General features: G+C 33.7%; 1 protein-coding gene across 2 annotated transcripts in view; it reads right to left on the bottom strand.

Annotated features, from left to right (window-relative positions):
• LOC142981559 (calcium/calmodulin-dependent protein kinase kinase 2) overlaps positions 1–11,335 on the bottom strand; it is a 171,859-nt gene extending 160,524 nt beyond the window's left edge. For both annotated transcript variants that reach the window (XM_076127559.1, XM_076127560.1), the window contains exon 1: positions 11,179–11,335. In XM_076127559.1, the coding sequence (XP_075983674.1) occupies positions 11,179–11,211 (33 nt within the window). In that variant the 5' untranslated portion in view covers positions 11,212–11,335. The remainder of the gene's footprint in view (positions 1–11,178) is intronic.
• Between the last annotated feature and the right edge of the window lie 3,233 nt (positions 11,336–14,568).

Here is a 14,568-nt window from a genome sequence, read left to right as displayed (position 1 = left end):
GAAAACATTTTTCTGAATATACAAATACAATAATAATAATAAGACAGACTGCGTCTATACTTATCTATATTATCAACTTCCTGACTGATAAATCAATAATGATAATTTACAAGTAATCGCTACTTACTTGCAGACTACAAGGTATTATATTACGAGATAATGTCATTAATTGCCAAGATAACAGATAAATTAGAAATTAGCTTCGCATTTCCTAGTAATATTACTGATTCATGATAGTTTATTTATTTTCAGTAAATCATAAAGTCTGGCCAGAATACGTCATGATCCTCATGAATGAAACTATCGTGCTTAAAAACCTCGTTCAAATTCAATTTCAAACAAGAATGGCCATGAGTTTCTTGCTAGCTCTTCTCATAAGGCTCTATCCCCTTTCCGAGTTAGTGGTAGATTCAGTAATTGTAACGACTATCATGAGTGTCAATATTTGACCTAAATGAATGATTTGATTTTGATTTTCAATTCGAGAAATTACCACAATCAAACAAATACATAAATATTACTACATGTATTTTTTTGTTATTTCATACAAATACCAAACCACTAAACAGATTTTAATGAAGCACTATAATTGCTTTATAAAACATTATAACCTCTGTCTTTATCGTACTCAAATCCATTTTATCCCAAATGTGATTTAATTTTATTTTTTCCCACAATCAGAATTGCATTCTCAACGAAATCGTATGTTGATTCATTCATTTCCATCGTATTCAAGTCGACAATTCATTCTCCCGGCCACAGCTGCATCTGTCACTAGTCGTTTCAAAGCAATTCTACCTCGATTTGCTTAATAACTTTCAACAGACACAAAAAACATGAGTGATTTTATCAAAAGCTATGAAATGGATTTTGAATAACGTTTGCATTTTAAAAGTGATTTACATATTCAGTTTTTCTGCAGTTATAACTACACGAATTTTCGCTCACTAGTTGGTAAATGTGTGGGTTATGCAACCTGTGCGCGGACATTTCGTAGATGGGTGGCCGCTTAGTACGATCTGAGTTGAATGTCTCCGTGATTTGGAGGGCACGTAAAAAGCGTTTCCAGTTGTTGTTAATTAAGATAACAGTCGTTATGCCATGTGAAATGCCTTTGATTGTCTTGAACAAGTGACACTCTATTGAGCACTAACTATAAGATAAATAAATAATATAAGTAATTATAAGATCAACTAACGATTTATACGCGGCCATCTGATATCAAACTAAGCGCAGCATCTACTATCTATCGTAACCAGAAAACTAACAAACGCTCAAACATACTTCTACATTTATTTATTCTTACATGTTATAATTATATTACAGTTATTTTACATCCATAATTTACACAAATACCTTCTTATGAACAGGTATGTTTTAAAATATATCTTTGGGTTTTCCCTAAAGACATTTAACAGGTAAATCTATATTTAAACTACCTTAACGCGATAATTAAACAATAACCTACTAAAATAATATGATGAACTGCACGTCTGCACTAAATGTAAATTGGATCATTTTACCTCAAATTCTTGCCTTTACGCTATGTACTTCACACAGACATAAGCTATTTTAAAGAGAGGGATGTAAGACTTTACACCATCAAGAGGGCACCTCGGTTCATCATTTTATAAGACACTAGTGGACCCGACAGACGTTGTCCTGTATACACGTCTTTAATTTGAAAATTTTAAACTTTTTTTAATAATCTAAACCATTCTCAGATCCCCTTGAACACACAAAAAAATTCATCAAAATCGGTCCAGTCGTTTAAGAGAAGTGCAGTGACATACACACTTACAGAAGAATTATATATATAAAGATTTGGACGGAAACCAAACATGTATAAACACAACACGTTATTTTACAGTCCTCAACCTCTTTGGTCATTGTAGTGGACTCATGTCTAATTCCTCCCTAAAATAAAAATACTTATAGCATTTTAAAGTTGAAGCCCTTTTTTAAAAACCTCGAACCCACAATCAAAATCCTGGATCCTTCACCGTACGTATACAAACTTCTGAACGAATAAGACGGAATACACACTAGTCATATTAAGGAAAGGAACACATTGCCGAACTCCAAACTGCTACAGAAAACGGCTCAAAGAAAAACCAATAACTCGCTCTGTCTCCCAATATCTCAATAACACTCTCGTCGACCCTGATCTCATAATCAACATATGTCAGTGTTGCCAACTTTAGGGTGTTTTTCGTAACGTCTGTTGGGAAAATTTGTTCAGGGAGTTTTCGGTGTTTAATCAGTGTTGCAATGTTGAGGGTATTTACCCTCAATTTAGGGAGGGATATTAATAAAGAGCGTTTTTTAGGGTCTATATTTTATAAAGTATTAAAATCAAAGGAAGTTGGCCATAAATGTTTTTTTTTTAGTTTTTTTCATGTCAATAAGAAATACTATATTCCTAACTCGCCTTTGGCCAACGTGGTGGACTTAAAGTCTAACCGCCCCCCTTCCCCCTCTTTGTTCGTAAAGATACTCTTGCCCAGCAGTGGGACATTCAGGTTGGTTATGAAAAAAACAAAAAAAGGATTATAGTGGTAAAAAGCTTGCTTCGTAAAAAAAGTGATATGTAGTTTTGAGATTTCACTACTACATTATGTACTAAAACTAGAGGCACATACAAAGATAACTTAGCTAATTATAATCACACACAAGCCTGTATTTACTTGCGGCTCAACTTGGTATTCGAGTGGCGCGACAACTTGAAAAGACTAAGTGTAAACTTCCGGCGCTAATTACATCGCCAGAAGAAAACTTGTTCAAACATTCTCGACGTAAATAAGGGTTGGGAGTTTACAAACTTGTACTATGGAATTTAGTTTGAGTGTAAAGTATAGTAGATAGTTTCTATTTACATGCAAATTATTTTAACGCGCTCTGATTGCAATAACATATTCTTTAGGAAGAGTTAAGCCTCCGATTGATTACTAAATACTACAGCAAATTGTATTTCCACCTATCTAAATTACTACCATTATTAATATCAAACCGTGGGTGCATTATATGTATTTCATACTACCTCTTTCTACACCTTTGGGTATAAAAAGCGTGATGTTATATATTTATGTAAACTAGTGGTTGCCCAGTAGTTGAAATTCGACTATAATTAATTGGAATTTTTATAAATTATTTAATATCAAGATTTATGACATAGAGGCAAGACAGGACCTCAGTAAACATGTAAGGCGGGCGGTACTTTATGTCTATGTCAGTGCCTATGCATATAGACAAAAGTCAAATCCGTGGTAGTGTGTGTAGTGTTTTATTTATTGATTGATTGATTAATGTACTATACAAGCATTATTATTAAAAAATATTAGCGTTCTCCACTCCTCCTAAAAATAAACTGTAAGTGTGCCAACTTCTGAGTCCGCACGTTTTTCGTAAAAAGAGATCCAAAATTTTTGCTTCACGTATTAATATAATGATAAGCTCACACTTCCACATATGTTATTTAAACACGACCAATTTAGGCTCAATACGAAATTACCAGGCCTGCAATCCAAAACAGTATCTAGAAGCAAACATTCCTTTCAACTGAAAACTGTAAAACCGAACGTGCGAACCCACCTGCCAGCCAATCAAATAAAGAGCCCTTCAAATGCTGAACAAGACATAAATATGTAATACATTGAAAACTATTCCAATTTGATTGGAACACATGTTTGCGAACATGTTCAATCAATTCCGTTCTCTATTTATCGACCCAAGTGAACTGAAATATGGAGTTTGGAGTTTTACAGTTTGTGGTTAGTTTTATTTCAATTGAAACACCAAATATACTTTCATTTGTATAGTAGCGCGATATTCAACTAGGTACTATTGAGGGTTGACAACCGGCTAACTATCGAAAAATTGTATATGAAAATCTGATCAGCGCCTCTAGCGGACGTCGTAGTAACTATTTTTGCAGTACATTTTAAATGTCAAGCTCTTGATACTCGATGGTTCCTATTGTACAGAATTGTGCTACAGATAGGTTTATTGAAATTAGCTTTTGTCAAGTTTGAAATTTCGCTAATTTTGGGGGCTACTTATTGATTAGAATTGAAGCTATTTTCTTCTACATTTTAAACTTTAATTAATAGTTTGTAGAAAGAACAACATAGCAAATTGCTTTAAACAAAAACTATGGAAATTATTTATTTATTTTAAATTTAAACAGAGCTGCTGTATAAAGGCGGACTTTATGGGAGGGGCACAAAATATAATGCCAATTTATACTATACTTATACCAGCGATTCCTGTCTTGTAACGACGTAGATGTTTTTTTAACTAAAATCGTTTTAATTTCACCGAAAAGAACTTATACTGCTTTCCCATTATTGATTTCAGGATCTCAACTTTCCCATTAATCTGAACTTAAGTTACAATAGTACCACCATCGTAATTCATTTGAGATAACCGAATTTCGACAGAAAACTTTTAAGTGAGTATTTATTAATAATTGATAACAGGTGCAAAATTGAGCACACATTGTGAAATAAATATTGAAAGCGTTTTAATTAAAACTGTTTCGATTAAATTTAATCGGTTTACGATAGCAAGCGGTTTTAGTTCCAACGGTAATGTATTTTTGTGGTCATTTAATTTTTGCATATAATTTTCCTTTTTGTAGCAACTTTAATTATAAATATATGGTTAAATCTTTAACATTAAGCCATAATTTCAAACCATTGCCATGATTCCGTTTTATTTCATTACTAGCTGACCCGCGCAACTTCGCTTGCGACACAAAAGAGAGAATAGGTCATCATTTTCCCCGTTTTTGTAACATTTTTCGTTACTACTCCGCTCCTAATGGTCGAAGCGTGATGATATATAGCCTATAGCCTTCCTCGATAAATGGGCTATCTAACAGTGAAAGAATTTTTCAAATCGGACCAGTAGTTCCTGAGATTAGCGCGTTCAAACAAACAAACAAACAAACAAACAAACTCTTCAGCTTTATAATATTACTAGCTGACCCGCGCAACTTCGCTTGCGTCACATAAGAGAATCATAATTTTCCCCATTTTTGTAACATTTTTCATTCACTGGTACTCTGCTTCTATTGGTCGTAGCGTGATGATATATAGCCTATAGCCTTCCTCGATGAATGGGCTATCTAACACTGAAATAATTTTTCAAATCGGACCAGTAGTTCCCGAGATTAGCGCGTTCAAACAAACAAACAAACAAACAAACAAACAAACAAACTCTTCAGCTTTATAATATAGTATAGTATTAGTATAGATAGATAAGTATAAGTATAAGTATATAGTATAGAAGTATAGATATGTCGCGGGTAAAAGCTAGTAACTAAATATATTTTTGATCATTCATGTTTAAATAAGCCGGGGCAGTCTAAAATCCCAGTGAGACTGTCTGTTACGGCTTACATTTATAAAAAGTTGACACCCCAATTAGGGAGGATTATCGTTACGGATACATGTACTAATTGGGTCGCCAGAGGTCATTCACATTTAGGTTTTTGTCTAAAATTATTATCGGATTTATGGCTGAAACAATGGCCTACTGAAATTGTTACTTACAATTGCTTAATATATGCAAAAATATTGATGTTTCGCCAAAACTGCTTACCGGATTTAGATGAAATTCGATATGCAGATAGCTAAATACCCTAGATTAACTCATAGCACTGTTTACCCCGGCAAATTTCTCAACGAAATTGCGATGTATGTTTGTTACTCAATAACGTTAAAATACCAAACCGATTTTAATGAAATTTAGTTCACATATAGTTTATAGTCCAGATTAAAAATAAGGGTTGCAAATATTAGAAATTATTCGAATTATTGGACTTTTTGTTGAGAATTTTCGAATATTAATTAATTATTGCAAGCTTTAATTAACGCACAGAACTCTTTACTTTGGGAAGCCTTTAACGCGGATGAAGTCACGGACAATTTAGTAGCATAATAATAATGAAAATAAATAAATATAAAACAAATCACAGACACTCATTAACAAAGAACAAAACGCACATATTCTTAGAAATTTTCTATACATTTACTGTAAATCACCTTTGATAAAATATTAATATCGATAGATTATTTCTTGGTACCGGCCGCCGAGGGGCTCAGCGGCTCGTGCCCTAATTACTGAGTTTGATTACCGACACGCCGTGCCGTAACATTGTGACTTGCTCCTGAGGGGATTGCAGAGATAGTTGTTATTGGTAGCTGTGATCTTTTGGACATTAGTTTGTTGTTTATTATGCTTGTGGGTTTTCTTAAAGGTTTGGTAAAAAAAGAAAGTTGTCAAAAAGATTTTGTGTTGTAACATATTTCTATCATATAAAAAATATTATTATTTGACTTCCAGACTCACCAGATGCAGATGCAACGAAATATCAGTGTTTTACGCAAAGCGACTACTTATCAGACCTCTACTATCTAGTAACTTAGGTTATAACTTATAACTATAACACGAGCGCTTGGTAAGACTAGGTGTCAGACTTTCAAGCTTCTGACTACGGTTAACGACTTTCAAAGATCTTTGAAAATGACAGCTAGTACTCAAAATTTAACGTGCCTTGCTAAACACGGAGATACTCGCTATGTATAAGATAGTCACCCATCCATTTCCCAACCTTGGCAAGCGTAGCTTAACCTCAGAGATCGATGCGTGTGGCTGTTGTTACTTAGCCAAAAGCTCCTGACAATGACTTATGTATAATAAAGGTATTAATAGTTATATAAAATAGTATAGTTTCGTTTTTATTATACCTGATGTGGGATTTTCCTCAGTATAATACCAGCTGTATGAAACTCAATCCACGTTTTACGTAAGACGTTCAACAATATCTTAAAGCACTTACTGGTTGTTTGCGGTACAGGTGTACAAGTTCTCAAGACTGCAACTTGCGAAACAATTTCAAATTACCTTTTGTTATTCTCTTCGATCTTTGGCTGAAGCTCGGCCAGTTTGTTCCTTATTGTTTGATTTATTGTCTTTTGTTGGCTGTCTTTGTCGTTATGTCGAATACGGCGCAAATATGATGGAAATGTAGTGACGAAGTCGAGAGCTCTTTTGTATCATTAACGAATTTTCTATGATTATGATTAGGTACTACAGGATTCAAGAGTAGAAAATAAAGCTAGCTTAAAGTATTTTATTATTGAAACCGACTAATTTAACCTTAAGAACCTTGCAGAATGAGTCTTCATAACAACGGTTATCCAATTTAAATGAGCGCTTAAACAAAAAGTACTATTTTTTCCGGCCCGAGAATCAAATCCCGAATACAATACTCACATTATTGTCGTAGATAGGGATATAGGTACTTTTCTTAAAACAACACTATAAGCCTTTTCTTAGAATTATTTTAAAGCATTTAAAATGTATTTTACTTCAACAAAAGCCTTCTTAAAACGCCCTTCTAAACCCACACTATATACAGATAATGTGAAAAGGGTAAGATGTTTGCTCACTAAACCCCTGTGGAGGTTTTCACGGCAGATACCCCGGATGGGTGTAAGTGATTCTTCCTGTGTTGACAGGCTTTATCAAATTATGTGGTTACCTTACGATGGACTAGGGAATATGCTTTGATGTCCAGGAAAATTGCCTTCACTTAGTGCTAGCTATGGCGTTGCAATTATGTTTAAAGTTATTATAGTAGCATGAAAATACATTACTAGGTGATTTTAATTTTGCTCTGAAATTATATACTGTGTGTAGTGTGTGACCTCGTAAATTGACTGACAGTAAAAGCATTACATTGATATTACGGCCTGTGCCGAAACTTCAAGAAAAACAAGATAAAATGCCTGATTCGGGGTATTGCCATCTCAGAGTTCTTCGTGAACCGAAATTTCGTAGTAATGGTTTATGGTTAATTAATATTATGCAAGTGATGGTTTTTGACAAGTTTCAGATTTATACTTCACTCAAATGTTCTGAAATTATTAAATCTTATTTTATTTCTTGAAATCGATGTTTTCGTTTATTGTATAATGCAAACACAACCCTGTTCATCATCTAGACTCTTCTCATCATCACGAAACTAGTCAAACACACATAAATAATTTGTCCCGTACCTTTCAGAAGTTATATAGATATACGTAGGTACAGTTTTAAAACACTTTTTAGGTTGAGGTTTCAGTGGGTATGCCGAGGCGGGGAAAAGTAATTCATTTAAAAGTTTCAGCATATCCACCAAATGGAATTACGCGGAGAAAATTGACATTCTGGACGTACTTTACATTTAAATATGTTTGGGGACACTGTCTATTATTTATTTGGTAAGCCGACTAAGCCGCTGACTTGAAGGCGGCATTCACAAAAATAAGGCAATTTTCATTAAAATTTGTTATATAGTTAGTAATTAAATTAGTAACAGAAAGGCAGAGGTGAAACGGTACTATCGTTTTCGTAGTGTTTTACATACATACATAATACCATGTGTGTTGAAGGTTTAGGCTGAGGTGTTAGAAATACACCCATAAAATAGGAAGTCTTTTGCCATATACCGCGCACACTTAACCAACCTCCGGACTACTATTTAGAATAATCTAATATAAAATATAAAAATACCAAGAACTTTGTCTGACCTGGGAGACGAACTCGGTACCGCGTGGATTATTTTATGGGCTTTGAAATCTAATGAACTAAAACAGACCTTTAATAATAATATTTATTGAACCTAGTAACAAGTAAACAAGTATATAAAAACGTACATTTCGGCTGTCTGTTTACGAACAGCATTGTAGACTTAGCGGTAAGACCACTGATTTAGGTCACGACCCTTCAAAATATTCTAATTAATGCCAGAATTAAGTATTCTTGTTTAATTATACTCATTTTGGGCAGAGTTCAATGTTCGTTAAATCATTTTTCTATGTAGGGTATTGAGATTGACTACCAAACTAATTATAAATGCCATAGTTAAAGGAATCGTTGGTTTCACAACCTCTGATAAGTATCAAAGATATCAAAAAAAATATTTTTTATACTTCTAGCCGAAACTTGAAAACCACTTGAAACCCAAGTGAAAAGATTTCACAAGGATAAAGATAAATCCTATGTATTAATCCAGACTATAAGCTATCAGTATATCAATTAAATTAAAACTCGTCTAGTAGTTTTTTCGTGAAAGAGTAAGAAACATTAATCCATCCTCACAAACATCTGCATTTAAAATTTTGGTAATAAATAAATTTAACCATTAATTTCCCACTGCTGGGCAAGGGTAATAAAGGATGGGTTAGGCCCTGAATTCAAACTTAAGTAAAACCATAATTATATTTATATAATTTTAATTTTTATATTTCTATTATATAAATTTTAGTAATAAACATTAATATTGTTAAAAAAATCTATATTTTATTAACAATAATAAATGAAATGATGCACAGTCGATCACGTGTACCGGTTGAGTGAAGGGGACATTGTAGTACGGTTTGTAGCGCGGATGTAAGGGAGGGCTGTTATCACCGATGTCCTTCTAAAGGTCAGGTGCGTAGTACGTCTGAGGATCGATGAATGACTCCAGTTAGAAGATGTTTTATAAGTGAATTATATTGTGATAGCATGCCTGTTGTAGACGAGTGTAGGTAGACGTGTTTAAATCTACAATACTATTATCAATAGTATTGTAGATTTAAATGTGAATGTTTGTTTGTTTGTTTGTTCTTTTTTTGGGTGAAAACTGCTGATTAGTTTTGGATATAATGTAAATTATATGGATTAGACTATGACCCCGATAAGTACATGATTTGTATTTTTCGACTGGCAGAGACGCATTCATTAGTTTGTTTTAAAAAAACAACATTTTTGCAATCAATATTGTTGGTCCGATTTAGAATTAGTCTTGCAACATCAGATATGTAGTAGTCATTTGCCTGACCGGATATCGAATCCCAGACCTTACAATCGGTAGTCGCATACTGACCCTACACACATGGCTGCATACGAGATTCGAATTCCAGCTACTTCGAAAGCCATGACTTTGAAGTTCCGTATATTATTCAAAGTAACTACAAAAAGAAACAAAATATAATATCCATAGAAGCCTACTTATTCATGTATCTATTTACATAGAACTATACACGTGAGAATGAAACCTAATACCACGCACGGTGAAATGTATTTGTATTCTGTTACTTCCTAATTCTACGCTCATAAGTGGATAGTTATGGATGGTCTTTATTGTATTATGGATCTACCCTCATAAGTGCTATAATATATTTAATTTGCTTTTCTTCAATGACGATTGATAAACAAAATTGACGCTTATGAGTAAGGTGAACGCTTGTAAGTTAGGTTTGATTAAATATGTGAAGAAATTGTTGTATAATAAAAATAAGTATTTGTTTAAATAAAGGACAATTTATTTTATATTTAGTTAGTTAGTATTTTTGTATAATAAACGACAGTTTATTCCATCTTCAGTCAGTTAATATACGTCACTTTTGATAGATCCATATCATCATCCATCAAAATAAATAATATTTGATCATTCGAATTAATTTATCAAAAGATTTCAAATGTGTCCATAATAGTAAAACACTTCTTCTTGTCCTATAAAAATTAAGTTCATACATACAAACACACATAAAATTACTTTTTCCATAGGGGTAGGCAGAGCCCTAAAAACGCCTACGTACTCTACAAACTTCCCTTACTTCATTCAAATTGTATTTCATGATGATATTATCTTTGCTCTTAACAATAATAACAAAATTACAAGAACATGTTTGTTAAAGGTTACAACACGTGTAAACTTTGTTTATGTTATTACAAAATTTACGTATCTATATATATATATATTTCCTTATAGCCGTCCTTCATGTTTTTCAGGATAAATTAATAATTAACAATATCAATCACATTGTTGTATTATTGAAAGATTTTAATAATTAATTATGTTTTAGTGGTCTCTAGAACACGCAAAAAGAAAAATGACTAGGTAATAATTACATTTTGATAAGTGGTATCTGAGTTTAAATTCATATAAAAAATAATAAATCATGCTAGTTTTCAAAAACACCTGTCTAAAAACGAAAGAGCATAGTATGCTAATAAATCTTTATCTCAAACAATTGAGGAATACGAAAAAGATCTTATTCCAAGCAAATTGAAACAAAACGCCTTTCCACTACAGAAAACACGTAGCTTACGCACATTATGAAAAAAAACCTTATTACTCACCGTACAGCCTCCGCACTTGACGTCGTCTGCCATTTCTTAAGCACTGGCATAACACACACCAATAACTAAACGTCAAAACAAATGTCAAAAATTTAATAATCGAACATACATTTTTGCCGACAATTTGGTGTTTATTTTCATTTGAAGCGACGCGACCAGTCGGGGTCGGAGCGTCGAAGGTACTGGGTGTGCGCGCGCTGCCACCGTTGCCATAGCAACGCAGGTTTGCGTACAGTACCTATATCGGGATGATAAGTAATGTCTGATGGAAACTTTGTACTGTTTGGAATGCATAAAGTGAGGGAATTTGGTTCTTATTTCGGAGACGACCTTGGTATTCTTTTCTGGGATGTTTTCACGAGATTCGTGTCGAACTATTCTAGGTGCTTGCTGTAGTATGAATGGCGAATTTCGTTGTCTCCATTCAGGGATTGTTATCTTTAAGAAATGCAACTTTTATCTTGCATAATAAGGATTAGGTATATGGAATTAAAATTGTCCAACACTGATAATTAATCCTTATATTAAAATTAAGTCGTCTGAAAAGTTCTTAGCAAAAGCAGATCTTGATTTTTTTTCAAAAACAGTTTCCAAAATGTTATTGTTAATCGTCCATGTTGTGCGATCAGTAAGGTTAATCAGCTGATCGTAAGGTCTCAGCTTTCTCTTATTTCTTGAAGAATATTTCTCAAATGCAGCCCTTAGTTCGATAACGTGCTCGATATATGGCAAATGTAGACCCCCTATAGGACTTTCATTGTTAAAGGCGAAACGGGAGTGTGTTTCATACACCTCTGCCTACACTTAAGGATATAACAGGCTTGGTATTATATATTAACGTTCCTAAACTTGTATTATGTATATTGTATGTATGTAAGTACCCAAAATCCATGCAAAAGTCGATTAAGTAACATAAAATTTCACGGAGTTGATGACCTAAAACATAACATTCAATTACATTTGTCTCGTGTATGTAATTTTTGTCATGACTTGTAATTGGGTCACCGGGTACGGGTCGCCGGCACAGCTGTATCAAATGACATTCATTTTATCAAAATTCCTGGAAAATACTTGGAAAAAACCAGGATAGAATTTAAAAAGTCGGTCTTTTTTAACCGTCTTCAAAAGAAGAAGAAGGTTCTCAATTCACTCATTCAATCTCAAAATCCTTTTTGAATAATCTCGCCTATTTTTCCTTTTTTATTTAGTGTTTTGGTGACCGGTTGTGTATGACAACTGCTTCCAGGTTGTTACTGTTTCGAAGGTTCAGGGTTTGATTCCCGGATCGGGTAAAATTATGTTGGGTGTTGGCAATTGCGGTTCAAATATTCTAGACAGCCGCTAGGTATTTGCCAAAGAACCTTCATTACAGCCATATACTTTGCTATTACGTGGTTTCTAAAATATCAGGCTAAAATTAGTATCCCTGCTTAATAGTAGGCCTCCATATACCCTTTGCAAGCTTTATTATTATTATTTGTTTTTGCATGTCAGCCTATATTGTCAGGTAAAACATGCGTGATGTTATAAAAAATAAAACAAGTATGTTTGTTCGTTCATATAATATGGAAACAGGGACTTTACTGGATTGGTTTGCTAGCTAGTATATTGGGGTCGGCTTTTAGTCTAAATGAATTCCAATAAACATTTCACTTTTTTCACTTCTACACTAGTACTACGATATAGTTGTTTTATTTTAGAAATGTTTTTATGCAGTGTGCTGGCAGACCCACCAGTGTAATTTAAATAAAAAAGTTGGAAAAAATATTTGAATGCGACCGCGAATATTGTAAAATGTATGGAAAAAATCAAGCATAGCAAGATAATTAAATATATCTGTTTTAATATCAATCCTTAAATCAATTTTTCAAACCTCAAAAACAAAATATTTTACCTTTGAAACTAGCTTTCCGCCCACGGCTTTACCCGCGCGGATTTTCATCCACTTCGAGGTGGTATTTCTAAAAAAACTCTCTTAGTGCTCCTCTACACTTCCTAAGTAATCTTCATACCAAATTTCAACTTTCTACGCTCAGCAATTTCGGCTGAGCGTTGTCCATCAGTCAGTCAGTAATGGAAGAGTTTAATATGCATAAGATGATGAAGGATATATAAGATGATTAGAATGCTTAATACACTCACAGCTACATACAAAACATAACAAACCTTTTCCTAGATCACAAGCAACATCAACAATACTTTATAACACCGTAGGTACATTCAGTCGGTACGTGTAAATAAGGTCAGCAAAAAAATAAAACATCCCTGTCTACGTCTCTGCGAGTGTTTGTGAACATTCTGCTGATTGTACAAACCTCCCCTTCTCTTTGGAGTACGAATTTCTTTAGGGTCGGGAGTTTTGAAGGTAAATGTACACATAGATATAAAAGTTCAAGGTTTTTGTGATTAGGTTTTGTGGCCAGTCTAATACAGTACGAATAAATTGTGTGTAAGCAACAATTGTGAAACAAACTACATGAGAAAATCACGTTATTTTTTCAAATAGATTTCATAATTCTTTTGTCTAAAGACAAGATTCACGTATAAGGGATGTATGTTGGGTAAAAAAGCTTTTTGTATTGCTTTATTTTTTAATCCAATGCATTTTTTTATCCAAAGACGACCAAAAATACAGGAGAAAATTACATAGGGATTATTATGAATTTTCAAAAAAAAAAACTCATGTCAAAAAACTATTTATTCATAATTCTGTATAATGTTTTTCCTATACGTAAAACAAGACTACATGGACTCCTACCTTTACCAAATCTTAGTTTCCGCAGTTCCGAAGCTCTAACTGTTGTTACCGGCGTTTGTCGACTTTTGCCTGTAATTTGCGACAAAAATGTGTTTTACGAGAAATTCTCTGGAAGATCGACTTATTGGAGGATAAATTGTCATTTCCATGCAATATTCGTTTGTTATTTGATTGTTTTCTTTTTGGCTATAACATTAGGACATAGTAAAACGAAATAGATCCAACCCACAATATGGCTGAAAATGAGTTTATTGAACTTCGCGTTTGGACTAGTGATGACATACTCGTAAGTTACAAAGAATATTTACGACCAGCTGGTTTATCACGTATCTCAGTTGACAGCTAGTATACGTCAAATCTATGGTCACTATTCAGTACATTGCTGCTTTGACGTAAAGTATTAATCACTATAATCTAAGGGAGAAAACAATGGACAGCATAGTGGCTGTCAACTGAGATACGTGATAGCCCCCCAGGAACCACTGTTTCTGGATCACACAAATAATTGTTCCGATTGGGATCGAACCCTCACGGTTCCAGCGACGTAGTGCCCGCCAATACCACGGCAACACAGACGTTGGTAATTTTATGATGACTATGATATAATGCTCATTATACTCGTATAAGTTGCG

This window comes from Anticarsia gemmatalis, chromosome 20, assembly GCF_050436995.1.
Source record: "Anticarsia gemmatalis isolate Benzon Research Colony breed Stoneville strain chromosome 20, ilAntGemm2 primary, whole genome shotgun sequence".
Classification (NCBI taxonomy): Eukaryota; Metazoa; Arthropoda; class Insecta; order Lepidoptera; family Erebidae; genus Anticarsia; species Anticarsia gemmatalis.
The sequence above is the reverse complement of the archived record's forward strand: the minus strand, read 5'-3'. Positions and strand labels throughout refer to the sequence as shown.